General features: G+C 33.6%; 1 protein-coding gene across 1 annotated transcript; it reads left to right on the top strand.

Annotated features, from left to right (window-relative positions):
• The first annotated feature begins 1,346 nt into the window (after positions 1-1,346).
• On the top strand, positions 1,347-12,975 carry LOC128235806 (GATA zinc finger domain-containing protein 14-like). The gene is made up of 3 exons (XM_052950601.1): positions 1,347-1,414; positions 3,995-4,254; positions 11,876-12,975. The coding sequence occupies exons 1-3, from the start codon at positions 1,347-1,349 to the stop codon at positions 12,973-12,975; spliced, it is 1,428 nt and encodes a 475-aa protein (XP_052806561.1).
• The last annotated feature ends 1,662 nt before the right edge of the window (positions 12,976-14,637 follow it).

The following is a 14,637-nucleotide window of genomic DNA, read 5'->3' as shown; positions in this document are numbered from 1 at the left end:
GAGCAGCTTTAAATGACTAAATATTTTGATTTGGCTCAATTCTCACCTAAAATCTTATAGGTTTGTGGCACCTTAATGGTTTGTTTTTAACAACATTACACTTGCATATGTATGAATTTGTTTTTAGATTTGTAATTTAGATTGGAAGATTCATTCTCTGGAAGGTAGGAAAGCGTGTGTTATCACTGTTATCACTGCCATGACAGAAACCATATTCATGAAGACCACTAACTATGCAGGTATGTCATAACCAAATTTTACTTTTTTATAATTTAGCATCTGTTGAGAAGAAATTTATTTCTATATTGAAGGCACAAACTATAGATTGATGCTCAAAAATATATTTTTAATTTAAATGCATTATCATGTTTAACTCATTTGACTTAAATGGTCAAAGCAAAAGAAATGCAGATTATTAAGCTGCAGATATACAAATGTAAGCATTGTTTAGGTGCTTTTTAACTGGGGAAATTGTTGCCACTTGTCTATGTATTAAAGAACACATTTATGATTGATAATGTTTAATCTATACACAAATTATATGCCTTTTTTGTTTTAACCATCAATGTCAAAGAGTGCAGCATGATAATGCATTTAATTGAAAAAAATGCAATAATTTATATGAGCCCTTTAAAACAAAGACATTAAATCCAATAACAAATAATTGAATATTGATGCAGAGTCCAGTTATATAAAATCTGTTTTTGCATGTGTTGAAGTGAAATTTGCACCAGTGTGTTTTCTGTGGAGATAAAGAGATAGTGTCCAGCAATGAAGACCCATCTCAAGATCTGACCATGAAAGGCCAATATGAAATAACTGTGTGGGAAATGGGGAAAACATGCAGTCAGGAATGCACCTAAATCATCAACAGAACAGTATGAAATTAATCTTAGATAACTTGACATTTATTTTGTTTGACATATTTATTCATGGGCAGTGAAAACATGTTTTTTTCTCATGGTTATTTTAATTTAGAATTTAGATCTAAACCCATGTACATGCCTAAATGAGCATTCGAAAATATCAAAATGGTACTTGTTGTATGTAGCGTAAGTTAATTAACAAATTAACTCCACAATTCCTAGACCTATTGTCAAACCTGACATGAAAGTTGGGCTAAACCAGTATATGACCCCTTTTGATTTTAGGGGTAATTGGGTCAAAGGTCACAGGAACAGGAAGATGTCAAAGCATGTCTGACTGATAAGTTGACAATGCCTGCACCTATGGCCCTCAAACTCAACACGGAGGCTAAGCTTGACTATTAGATAACCCCTATTGATTTAAGGGGTCATTGGGTCAAAAGTCACACTGACATTGAATGATTAAAGGTTATACTAATAATGACTGGACAAAGCCTGCACCCATTGCCCTTCATCAATTTGACTTCGGGGTTTGGCCTGACCATTAGGTGAGCCCTATTGATTTGTCACAGAGACATTGAACGCAAAAAGCTTACTTATGACAACTCGACAAAGTCTGCACCCATGGCCTTCAAACTTGAAATTTAGGTTTGGGGTGACCAGCAGATGACCAATTTGGATTTATAGGTCAAGATCACAACTCCAATATTGGTAATTAAAACTATGTCATCTACTTATTTCCTGCTGCTAAGAGGATACATGCTTATCAGCAAATATCAGCTATCATCTGAATATGATTGAAAACTGTACCAACTACCCTCATACGTTGAATAGCATAATCTTAAAATTGCCTAAAAAGCATCTTTTGTCATTGAAAAACCAGCTGTCATTTCAGTCCATGCATATTTCATTTAATTGTTCAGATATTCTTGACAACATGGCGCTAATTAATACTGCAGGTTTGAATATTAAGACATTAGTTGTTTTCTTCAGCACTATGCAGATTTATTAACACTTTTATAATTAAAACAAACTAGAAAACAAATTTTGAAGATATTAGTTTGTTTCTTGGTATGATGCCACAGCACCATGCAGATTTGTTTTCACTTTAATATCAAAGAAAGTAACTCGAGCACAAATTTTGTAGATTTGTGAACTCTGTTGATAAAAGTTCTGGGAGGCATTTTCAGGCTTGAAAGAGCGTCATTTTTTATGTCCCTTGAATCTTGGGTATAGTTTGTATTGAATTTGCATTTTAAAGCAATTGGCTTCAACAGACCCTTATGAAATGAAGGAATGTTATTGCTTACTGAAACTGTTATAAGCGACGTCATAAATTGAAGCATTTCTAACATAATGAGTATGCATTTAGCTAATTTAAAGCGGTTCAAACTTAGCAAAACTTGAATTGAGAATCGTGTAGGCCATTGAATACATGATTAAGTAGGGAAAATATATGTATGCTTATTATAATCACATTTATCCTTCTTCATATACCTTAAAGAGTGTTCATCATTTGTATAAAATCGTTTGATCACGTTTCATTTGAAAGAACTTAGCGGTAGTGTTTACTTGCTTCAGTTACATCACCGACAGTCTTGCAGCGCTTTTAGCGCTTTGATTTAACTAATGATAAGGCGTGATATAAGGCAATGACCAATAAGATACATGGTTGTGAAAGAATTATTGGCATGGTTTTGTACATTGATGCAAAATTTAATTCAAAATATTACTATTTTTATTTACGACACTGACCGTCTGTCTCTATGTCTGAGGTGTGGCATTGACTGACATTATAAGTTTGTACATCGCTAAAAATGACTTATACACCTTAGCCCGAAATGTTGAAATTGTAACAGTTGTATTTATCATAAAGGACTAAAAAAGACAATTGACCCCTAAACGTATCTCGCAATGCCCGGAAAGGTACATAGCCGGCATGCACTATACCGATCATCGTGCGTGTTGAACATTATGTCTGTAGTTATTCCGAAATTATTGGATAAATAAAGAAATCAACGGATGGGCGTACATACCAAAAATAAACCCAGCAGAGTTGATAGGTTGGCGTTGTTTGAGTTTTGTCTCTTTCATCAATCGCTTTGAATACATTATTTATACTATTTCAACCAACAGATCAGGAAAAGAATGTGTACAGGGGACCATGACGAAATAGCTGTGGTTAACTTCCTTGTTAATTGACTCCAACGAAAGTGATTTGAATCATGAAAACGCCTAATAATTATTTACATATCTGTGCTAATTTTGTCGGTAAAAATGCATAAGGCTATGACCTTTGTGTCAAAATATTTGCTATTATTTGCATTTACAACTTTGAGCTAACCCCCAATTTAAAGTAAACTTTAAATCACGTGTACACTTCAGTTATTTAATTTCCTAATTAAAGTGCTACTTCCTAATGAATACGATATATATTTTTATTCAAGCAGTTCTTGCGATCGCAGCGTTGAGATAAGAGGAAACTAGGCAGTTAACATCCTGTTTGTAAGAGCTCCCTTAACTTTAAAAAAATATATGCAGTACAAAAAACTAAATCATTGACATAGTTAACTTAATGATATTTATGGTATACGTATACAAATGTTAATTAAATATACAAAGTTTGAGAAAATTTGGCGGAAAGGAAGAGTTTCTTGCGTTTTGTTCCACATATGACATTGTAGGACTTTGTGAAACGTGGCAGACCGCGGATGGAGAATTCGTTGATTTGATGTCTATATAAACTATGACTGTCTCTAATCTTCGAAAGGCGCACGCGGGGCAGGGGAAGTAACTATATTAGTTGAGAAGAAACTATGTAACATTGGGGTTATTAAATGAACTTACAATGAGTTCATAGAACGAGAAGAGATTGCTACAACATTCTGTTATATTTTTCACGTATATTTCATCTGTATTATTTGTTTAAATTGTATTATATTCGGTGCAGACTATGAAACTTTGTTTTGAAATAAAGTATATCCCTAATATAACTTTGTCCTAAAAGTGAAATATATTTTAATCTTAGCATCATGTTTATTTTAGTTTAACCGAATTGTATCACATTGCAAGCTTTCAACATAAGTGGATTCAGTAGAGCCTTTCCAAATAACCTCACTGACCCATAGAGCCGTTCTACGTGGGACCATCAGCTCGACCAGCATCGGCTCCTACAACAGTAGCGCCCAGATCTCCAGGCTAAAAAACAACCTTGTTTCTGTTAGTCCCCTCGCTCCGTTGTATAATCCTGATACAGATCTAGGTGATCCACAGGCCACGGGCAACTGTATTTATCTGCAGACGGACTCTGTGACATACAATATAACACCTCAAAATGCATCTAGAACGGCCGACTTTATTTTCAGTGTACATTCCTCGCATGGACTGGGTAACACCTGTAGACCGACGACCGAATTAAAAGTTCATTGTCTGTAAGTACGCTTAGCTTGATGTGGTTTAGGTCGAACCTGACAACCCTGTTTTTACCTTCCTGAATACCAGTGGTACAGTTTACATTACAAAAGATATAACCAAGTAACGTTTGCTTAAATAAATAAATAAAAACAGCAGATGTTTTTTGGAAAGTTCAGAAAAAGAGACTTGTGCATCAAGCTTAATGGCATGTGACTGCGTAACCTAATGAATTATGTATTTCAATGTAGGTAAGCTTCGAAGTGTAATTAGATTCAATACAAGATGTTTCATTTGCAGAAAAAAACTCGAAATGGAACCGACAAGTAAAATTGAATAAAAATGGTAAACATCATAAATCTTTGTGGCACGCAGTTATTGATCAAATTATTTTAGGTATGTTACCAGTTGGATTGACTTTGAACCAATGTTTGACAAAACGGTAATATGTATGTGTCATAATCCGCATAATTTACATTACGTTCTGACAGATATGGCATGGTAGGCGGTTCTTATAGTGCGACAACAGAAGGTAAATGCTAATATGTAGGATTGGGTTATGTAATCCCTTGCAATCGTGTAAAAGACGGTTATAATGTTTTGCTATCAATAAGGTTTAATATTAATAAAAACGACAATACATGATCCCCATTTTTACAGCGAAGTAAAAATGAGACAATCATATAATATTGGATCTACTAGTTCATGTCCTTCTTTTCGTTATGTGCCATGGAGTGCTCGTATTGTGCCAAACTTTGTAAACAAGTTATACTTAGTTACAATTATTTGGTACTTCAAGACGTTTATGATATGTACTGCAGACAGCATTAGATCTATTTCTAACTGTAGAACTAAATGAGACGCACTATAGGTTGATGAAAAACTAAAAGTGTTGATAGTTTTGCATTGTTGTGTTTAACTCATTTAACTGTCATGATCGCGTCATCACAGAACGGGGTATAATTTGTTTACCGATTGGAAATAATTGGCCACGTGGCCATTTATAAAAAATAACAATTTTATAGAGGCTTATATTTTTTAACTGTACATGAATCATATGTTTTTGTTTTTATCTATAAAGTCAAATGAGTAGAAAGTAATAATAATTTTAACATAAAAAAATATTTTTGGCTTCTACCTTTATTGTGCCCCTTAATAGCAATGTTTAGGGTAAAACTTGAACATTACGATCAAATAAAAGAAAAAAAAAATCAATTATTCAAACCTTGTGTTTAACTTCTGTAGGATCTTATCAATTAAGTGTCGATTTCTGTGGATAAAATCACCTAGTATGTTGTTTTGAATTAAAATCTATATTTGAATTTCACATTTCTAGGCAGATGAACAACATATAATTAAAGAAAAGCCCTTCGATGAATGTCATGTTTTGTTAATAAATGCTGGTGTCCATCCACAACAAAACGAATATTTCACAACATTATATGATAGATGAATTTATTATATACCTATAAATATTCTGTCAAAAATATTGCAATTTTTAACTGAAAAATACAAATGATCGGACAAAAAATCCCGCATCACACACTGCAGCTTTCTGTTTCCATATACACACTAGACCGGGACTACATTGTTCGATCGTATATATTTCCGCCATTCCGCCAATCATTGCATAACTGGAAATGCAGGAAGAAATGTATGACATTCTATCAGACAATCCAAACAGATACAATACAAATATAGCCAGACACACCTCGTCGTTGGCAATACCGGCTCGATCGGATGACATCGCCGCCAAAATACAATCCAATATCGTAAACTACATGTCCGAATAAATTTCCTGAAACACTTTCTCGGGACAAATCATTCCAAATGCTCTGCTACGCAACTGTAACATCAATATCAACTACTACGACAGATCGCCACAGAAAAACAATTGTAGACGGATTCGTGTAATCCATAGTGACAGTGATTGAGTGCCCTTAAAGTTTTTCATTCCATGAATAAAATTCACATTTACCAGTTCAACAGTTCGACCGTTTACTTGTTTTAAGATTGCGGACGTTTACTCGCGTTTTAGTCAATTTATAAGTGACGTTATACAGAGTCGCGTGAATTATTTATATTCCTGTGACATTCATATTTTGTATTGTACATGTAAACTTGGTACTATTCTGACTAGTTCCTGACGTTTTTATTGATTCGATGAAACTATAACGTTAACATAGTTTGCTGTTTTTATTCAGAAATAGTTTGAAGGTATATAAAAGGAAAATTTTGTTAGTCGGTTGATCCGTGGTGTTGTATCACTTCGAGTTGTTTGTGGAAGAATCCGTATTGCACGAGATTCTTTCACCAGCAGCTCTAGGTACAACACCACGGTTCAACCGACTGACATAAATACCGAGTAACAGATAAACACAGGAGGATCAAACGGGCGTTATGAAATATTGGTGAAATAGTCTCTGAACATCTCCTATGAGGTAAAAATATCCACGAAAATACGGCACTTGTTTTGTTTATGTCCGCTTTCGTTGCATATTAAATCCCCACCCCAAACATATACAGACTCATGGTGGTTTTATGCACATAAGACCTGTAAGAGGAATAATACAGTATGTTCTTCTTTAACTCATTTTAGACAATGGCCTTCAGATTGAATTTCAAAGGACTCTTCCGGATTGAAGAGATAAAACAGTTATAGGTTAACAGTTCAAGTACTAACAAATTCCAGGTTTTGTGTAGGGTGAACAATATGAATCAGTTGTTTAATATCAATACCTTGGTCGACCCTCATACCAGATATGACCCCTATTGAGCATATTTTGGACAAGATGGAGTCAATAATCGACATTAACAACTTTCATAATTTAGCAAACGCTCTCAATTTGAATGACGTCATTAGACGGTTAGTTCGGTCAATGCACAAACGCATTGTGGCGTGTGTCCGTAAAAATGGTGACCATACGCTATATTAAAAAAATTAACATCAATGCTTTCCAATTGGCTCGTGTAAATCTTTATGTCTCTCGTTATTTGAATAGTGAATCAAAGTTCATTTTTGTTAGACCCTTAAATCTCATTTGAGACCCCCAAAAAACAACAACAAAAAACAACAACAACAAAACACAAAAAACCCCAACAAAAACAAACAATCAACAACAACTAAACAAAAACAAGCAACTTGGTATAAGTTATCAACTGCTCAACATATAAAACATCACACTATTATTTTAGAAATAATATATCAAAATGTCAAAAACGTATATGAATTCTTTCTTGGCATCGTGGTATATAAAACGGCGTGCCTAGATGATAGAGTAAACACGTAGATTTAAATGAGAACTTATAATTTCAATGACGCACTGGTCCTGGCCTGGTGCATGGGACTGTAACATTTCAATTAAAGTTTATGCATAGTGGCTATCAAACGATACTGCTATTTTTATGCTTTTGAATGATTATAACGTTCGATAATCATATAATCCTCAATATAATGACCACAGTTTACATTTTTCAGATACTGGTTTGAAAAAAACTACAGATGGTGTGACAACGCAGCAAACTACTCAGACTGGTGTGTTCTATTAATAAAGGACAGTAACTGTGATAAATACTCAAAGATCTTTTCATTTCAATTAATGCATTGCGGCATACATTAATTTTTTTAATCCAGATTGATAATTCGATTGATATATCTTTAGCATTTTATTTGTACTTTATATGCTATTAATAAGGTCATGAAAACTGCAAGGACGAATTCAGCAGTCTAAAAATCAAATATAAACCGTATCAAGAGGCCGAATGTTAACCTATTTTTTTAAGCTTATAATGTTGCTGCCATATACTCATATCACAGTCATTTTATTGCGTAATGGTTCATTTAAAATAACCGAACTCTCATGAACGAAGTTGAGGAAAAGGCTGGAAAGTTAAGTTAAATTAATTCTATTTAATACACACAACGTATGGATACCTGATATGTATACATATACTGTTGTAAAATGCTTTCTTTATTTATCTGTCCAATTCCTGAGTTGTCTTTTGATTTCAGCTTTTTTGCAGTGATGTCGATGCCAAGCATTTCTGTTCTGGTAATTAAATCTTGTCGTAATCCTGTAAGAAATTATATTCAATTGTTGATAAGCCTTCACCTTTAAAGGCAGTTGTTTGTTTATGATTATAAACAGAAACGTTGGATTTCAGGAAAATATCAGTCTTTTTTAAACTAAATATGACTTGATGCTTAAAGAATTTATCATTATTTAAACGAATTATAGATATTTGTAACCAAGATATCAGTTAGTTCTTTACGCATATTGTGTTTTAACTATATTTTTTATACACTTCTGTTTCAGATGCTTTGAACAAAAAGTTGAAATGGCGGAACAAGCTGCTTTTAAACCGCTGGCTGTTTTATTGCTTTATTGTTTATTATCTTGAACTTTAACATCATTTGATTTGTACAGTGATATTAAGGATGAGTGTTAGTCTGTCAAAGTACACTTTAAAAATCTGTATCCTATTTTTTTATTAAACCAGTGTCTGTAATCTAATTAGTTGCATGTTTTTTTTAATTAATCGGATTACATTGTAAAAATAACCTGCTTCCATTGTAAAATAGCGGTATTAATTGGAAAACAACTGAAACCAATTATCTGTTTAATTAAATCGTTTATACTGACAATATTAACCTTTTTAACTTTTATAAACATTTTTTTCTGAAAAAAATTGCTAATTTTTATTTTTCATTTGCAATCAACAGATATACAACATGTGAAATGTTCACTTTTGGTGTTCACCTCGAAAATTGTTGCATTCTTATAGTGAACCAAAACGTTTTGTTTTACCTATTGGCTTAAAGGATTCATGATCACAGTTAATTAAAGTTTAAAAACAACGCACGGAAATATATGCGAGCAATGCAGTCTTTTGAAAGCAACTTGAATCGGATTACCTTGATTTTTCTTCTGACAATATTCAAAACTGAACACCGAGAGAAATGAATCAAATTGATTTCCCAACGCAACCAGGTTATAACACTAAAGATGTCGTTGACAAGGCAAGGTGTGTGTTTGTAAGCCTACGTACTTTGTCCACTCATTAACAGTAGGAATGGTTGACGTATGGGAATAAAGCTTGGTATGTTTTAAGGCCACATGCGTAGAGGAATGCCTTGCTAAAGCATTTCGGGTATGTAAGATTAAGGTAAAGGTCACCGTTACTTAAAAAATTACACGTTTACCTCTCAGTAACTGAGTTATATATTTTATCGATATTGTTGGTTTTGTTCAAGTTATGTTTGAAATCTTGAAGGGATGGGAATGCTCGATTTTCGTCACGAAGATATAGTAGAAGTATGAAAAGAGTTGGACAATAGCTGAGATCTGCATGGGGTGTTGTGGATATTTCCCAAGTTACGAAGGTGATAAGTGGTTGTATTTCTAGCACGGGAGGGTATCATGGCTGCCATGTAGGGTGGAGCCATTCAATTAAACATCTTGTTAAATAGGATGAGCTTCTGTTTGCGACTTCTGTCTTTTAATGGTCCTAGGGTAGTTTCCATGTAAGGATTGTTTCAGAACATAAGACATGTTGCATCGGAAATAATTCTAGCGGCTTCGTGTTGAATTGTTTTATAGTTTTTCTTCTTCCACTTGCGAGATATTGTCCAAAGCGACATCAGCGTACGCGACTAAGGGTCTGAAAAAGGTTAGATATAAAATATTTCTAATTATCTTCGATTAAGCAGGAATTGGTAAGACTTCATTATATGTATTCTCTTCAAGGCCTTTGTTCGGCCGACTGAATATGTTCAAAGTGTGACACTCAAATGTAAGGTAACTTCCTTGATCTGTGTATTATCTATGAAAACAGGTAAATAAAAACATAATTAGGATATTGTTTCATAATCGAGGATCTTCGTTAACAACATTGTACAATAGCTGTTTATATCTTTGTTGTTGTTTTTTTTTAAATTGAAAATTAGGACAAATAATACATATAAATAAAATATAATAATTTAATTAATTCACGTCATTATGTATATGTTTTATTGTTTTAGTTCATTAAGGTCACACACAGATAACTTGTTATTTAACAAGTCATGCAGATTGTGCTATATAGAGTAGTGTACTAAGCTTGTTCTTATTTGCATCAGTTAAGAGATCAGTTCTATTTGCACAAGAAAGCCATTGACATAAAGCTTTAAAGAGCTCCGTGAAATACTCCGTAGACCAGCACGAATCAAATGAAATATATAGTAATAATTACAAATAAATTATCATTTGGTGGCAATATGTTTGTATAATATGAAATTGAAGTATAATAGATAATATGCATATGCAAACAATACAAGCAATGTCACATGCTGTAACATTATAATACTAAATATTTTTTTAACAAATGTCATACAGCAGAATATAGTATACTTTTGTTGATTAAGTATTATAGAAATTGAATTTATAAAAAAAAAAACCCACAAAACTTATTAATTATTCTCAGTTCTTTAAAAGAAAATGTACACATTCAAATTTAAAAGTTAAGCTACTGGGCTTGTTTCTGTAGTGTTCATATACACTATATTTAGCACTGCAAAGTATCTTTATAAACAATAGTATGCTTTATGTGCGAGTGTCTGTGTAGTAAAAAATTAGTAATGTACGATTGCTAATTAAGAATATCCCCAAAGGGTTGGAAATAAATCGATACCAACGGTCACTATGGTACCTATACAAAACAGAACATAGCCATATGCAGTTAACATACTATTAAATATCTCATATTTATGACACACAATTTAGAAAATGTTTCCATATCATACGACCGTATGCCATCTTCGTCTGCAAAATAACATGTTTCATCAATGAATGTTTGATATTTCCAGCTCATTGTTTTTCTTTAAAAAACATCAGCGACATGGCAATTTCAAAAAATTAAAAATAGCAAAGACTGGTTGCTGGTTTTAACTTTAATATTTAAGGTGACCAAATACCATTCAATCAATCGGTATTGTTGGTTTTCTATTTTGGAAAGCGAACGTAAACATAAAATAAACAACGCATAGCATATGCTTGTAGTTTTAATGATTTTCCCATTCACAAAAAAGCGTTATTGATAGCAAACCATGAGTAGCAATTGCATAATGACATTTTGAAAACAACAAATAGACATCAAGCCGAAGTGTGCCGAAAAACGGACCGTTATTATGTTTTTAACAACTGAACAAATATCTATGCTGAATAACTTTGTGGAATACATTACAAACTACTTTACTAAGTACTTACCCAAATGTGCATTAATAAGGTGTTTTCATGCTTATAGATCCGGGATGCAGGGAAATATATTACCAGTAGAGATATTAACGTTGTATGCTATTATTGCTTCGGGTTAACATCGCTTATCCGTGTTAGAGTACCGTGCTAGTAGTTGTTGTTGCGCAACTCCATCGTAAGTGGGATATGGCTAATCGCTGATATGTGTATTTCATATTAACGAATAGTTGTGGACGAATGTATTTGGGAAATAAAATATTGAAATGTAAAAAGTTTTCAAATAAAGATTAACGTGCCCAACTCAATAATTCAATTAAAACAAGTACAAACCAACCAGTCGAAAGTTCATAAATAAACCCTGTTTAGAGACACAGGGCAAGAACCCAAATGATAATGAACTAGAGACACAGGGCAAGAACCCAAATGATAATGAATTAGAGACACAGGGCAAGAACACAAATGTTAATGATCTAGAGACACAGGGCAAGAACACAAACAATAATGAACTAGATTCACAGGGCAAGAACACAAATGATAATGAACTAGAGACACAGGGCAAGAACACAAATGATAATGAACTAGAGACACAGGGCAAGAACACACATGATAATGAACAAAAGACACATGGCAAGAACCCAAATGATAATGAACTAGAGACACAGGGCAAGAACCCAAATGATAATGAACTAGAGACACAGGGCAAGAACCCAAATGATAATGAACTAGAGACACAGGGCAATAACCCAAATGATAATGAACTAGAGACACAGGGCAATAACCCAAATGATAATGAACTAGAGACACAGGGCAAGAACACAAATGATAATGAACTAGAGACACAGGGCGAGAACACAAATGATAATGAACTAGAGACACAGGGCAAGAACCCCAATGATAATGAACTAGAGACACAGGGCAAGAACCCCAATGATAATGAACTAGAGACACAGGGGAAGAACCCAAATGATAATGAACTAGAGACACAGGGCAAGAACCCAAATGATAATGAACTAGAGACACAGGGCAAGAACACAAATGATAATAAACTAGAGACACAGGGCAAGAACACAAATGATAATGAACTAGAGACACAGGACAAGAACCCAAATGATAATGAACTAGAGACTCAGGGCAAGAACACAAATGATAATAAACTAGAGACACAGGGCAAGAACACAAATGATAATGAACTAGAGACACAGGGCAAGAACCCCAATGATAATGAACTAGAGACACAGAGCAAGAACCCAAATGATAATGAACTAGAGACACAGGGCAATAACCCCAATTATAATGAACTAGAGACACAGGGCAAGAACCCAAATGATAATGAACTAGAGACACAGGGCAATTACCCCAATTATAATGAACTAGAGACACAGGGCAAGAACCCAAATGATAATGAACTAGAGACACAAGACAAGGACCCAAATGATAATGAACTAGAGACACAGGGCAAGAACTAACAAAATGTTTAAATACCACATAAACAAATACAAACAATATGAAATGTATTGCATTTGTATTGTTATAAAAATAAAAATATTTGAATTTAAGTGTTTTATTCTTTCATATCCGGTGCCATGAAGTACAAAATACAATTGTTAGTTACTAATGTAGGATACATTTGCCTCCATCTTGTATAAGTATTATTTGCTTGTGACTTTCAGAAGATATATACTCGCGGTCAATGAGGGTTTATTTATAAAAAAAATATTTATTAAAATGTCAAAGATATGTTATGTTTTGTTTACCTGTATTATTTCATTACACCATTTGTGGTTAAAGTGCTTGCTTTTCTATCGTGAACTCAAAAGTTACGTTACCTTTGTGTGTAGTTCGCCGTCAAATTGTTGCGTTTTCTTTAAATACTCCTCCTCTCGAACTCCGAACCCGATTTCTTCTAACCTTGGCGTAAAGCTTCCTTGCGTAGATACACTTGTATAATGTTAGATACAGCTATAGTTGTTATGCCAAGCTTATGCCACTGTACCCCTTGGGTAAATGTTAGTCCATCGGATGGGCTTATCTTTTCTGTTTAAACGTCTTATTGAAAACCGCTCGCTTTTACATATAACTCTGATATGAAGCATCGTTATTAAGTGTGAACCATTGGACAACATTGGTCTTGCACGTATTTCTAAATAATACGGACACAAAACCATGCAAAGCTCGGCCGTGTCCTATTCAAGTTATAAACGAGTATCACAATAGAACTACTTTCTTTCAGAAGTGCTCCTACTATACTTCAAAAAGATATACACGTGACTGAACCGTTTCACAAATTATATTTTGTGCGCGAATGCCGGACACCAAAGTTTCATCAGAAATGTCTTTACTTTTCGGCATTGCTATATAAATTAACGTTTGTAGAAAAGGCAATGTAGTTTTCTAATTCAAAAACTATCAATGGTAATAATTTGAGTGAATATAGTTCGTGCATCTGTGTAAATATTGTCTAAATTAAATAAATGTGAATGAACAGTATTCTTACGCACTGTTTACGAACTTACGCTGTCGTCCATTTCGAATAGTTTAGCTTTGTTATATTTATAATATCAAGGCCTTATTCAGTCCGTGCATTTGTAATATAGTGCACTAGTTTATATAAACCATGCAGAGCTTCGCTGCATAACAACTCATTAATTTCCGCAAAAGTGAATCGAAACCACTTCAAATCAGAGTGACAACTCTTTGTTTCATATGACTTCTGCTGTGTGTTGTTTTCAGGTTACATGCATACCAGTGCTGGATGAACCAAGAACGGTTTCCTTACTGATAAAGAATAAGATATATTTCCCTACTGATAGATATACATTTCTGTTTTGTAATTTATGAAGTAAAACAAAACAACAACTGAAAGACATTCATTTAAACAGAAGTTGATAAATCAAAGTCTTACATATTTCATTTTTCAAAAGCATTTCCGACACTTTTCAGCAAAATAGATCTTTTCCTTTTACATGTTTGAAATAATAATTGACAACATAGCTCTATTTTTGACTTTAGATGGTGTTTAATTATTATCATCTTCACATGTTTTCCTCATTAAGTCTTAATTATTTAACATAAACGAAACCCTGGAGAATGCACAATAACAGGAAACCGTCTAAAATAATTAATTGGAA

This window comes from Mya arenaria, chromosome 5 (genome assembly GCF_026914265.1).
Source record: "Mya arenaria isolate MELC-2E11 chromosome 5, ASM2691426v1".
NCBI lineage: Eukaryota > Metazoa > Mollusca > Bivalvia > Myida > Myidae > Mya > Mya arenaria.
The sequence above is the reverse complement of the archived record's forward strand: the minus strand, read 5'-3'. Positions and strand labels throughout refer to the sequence as shown.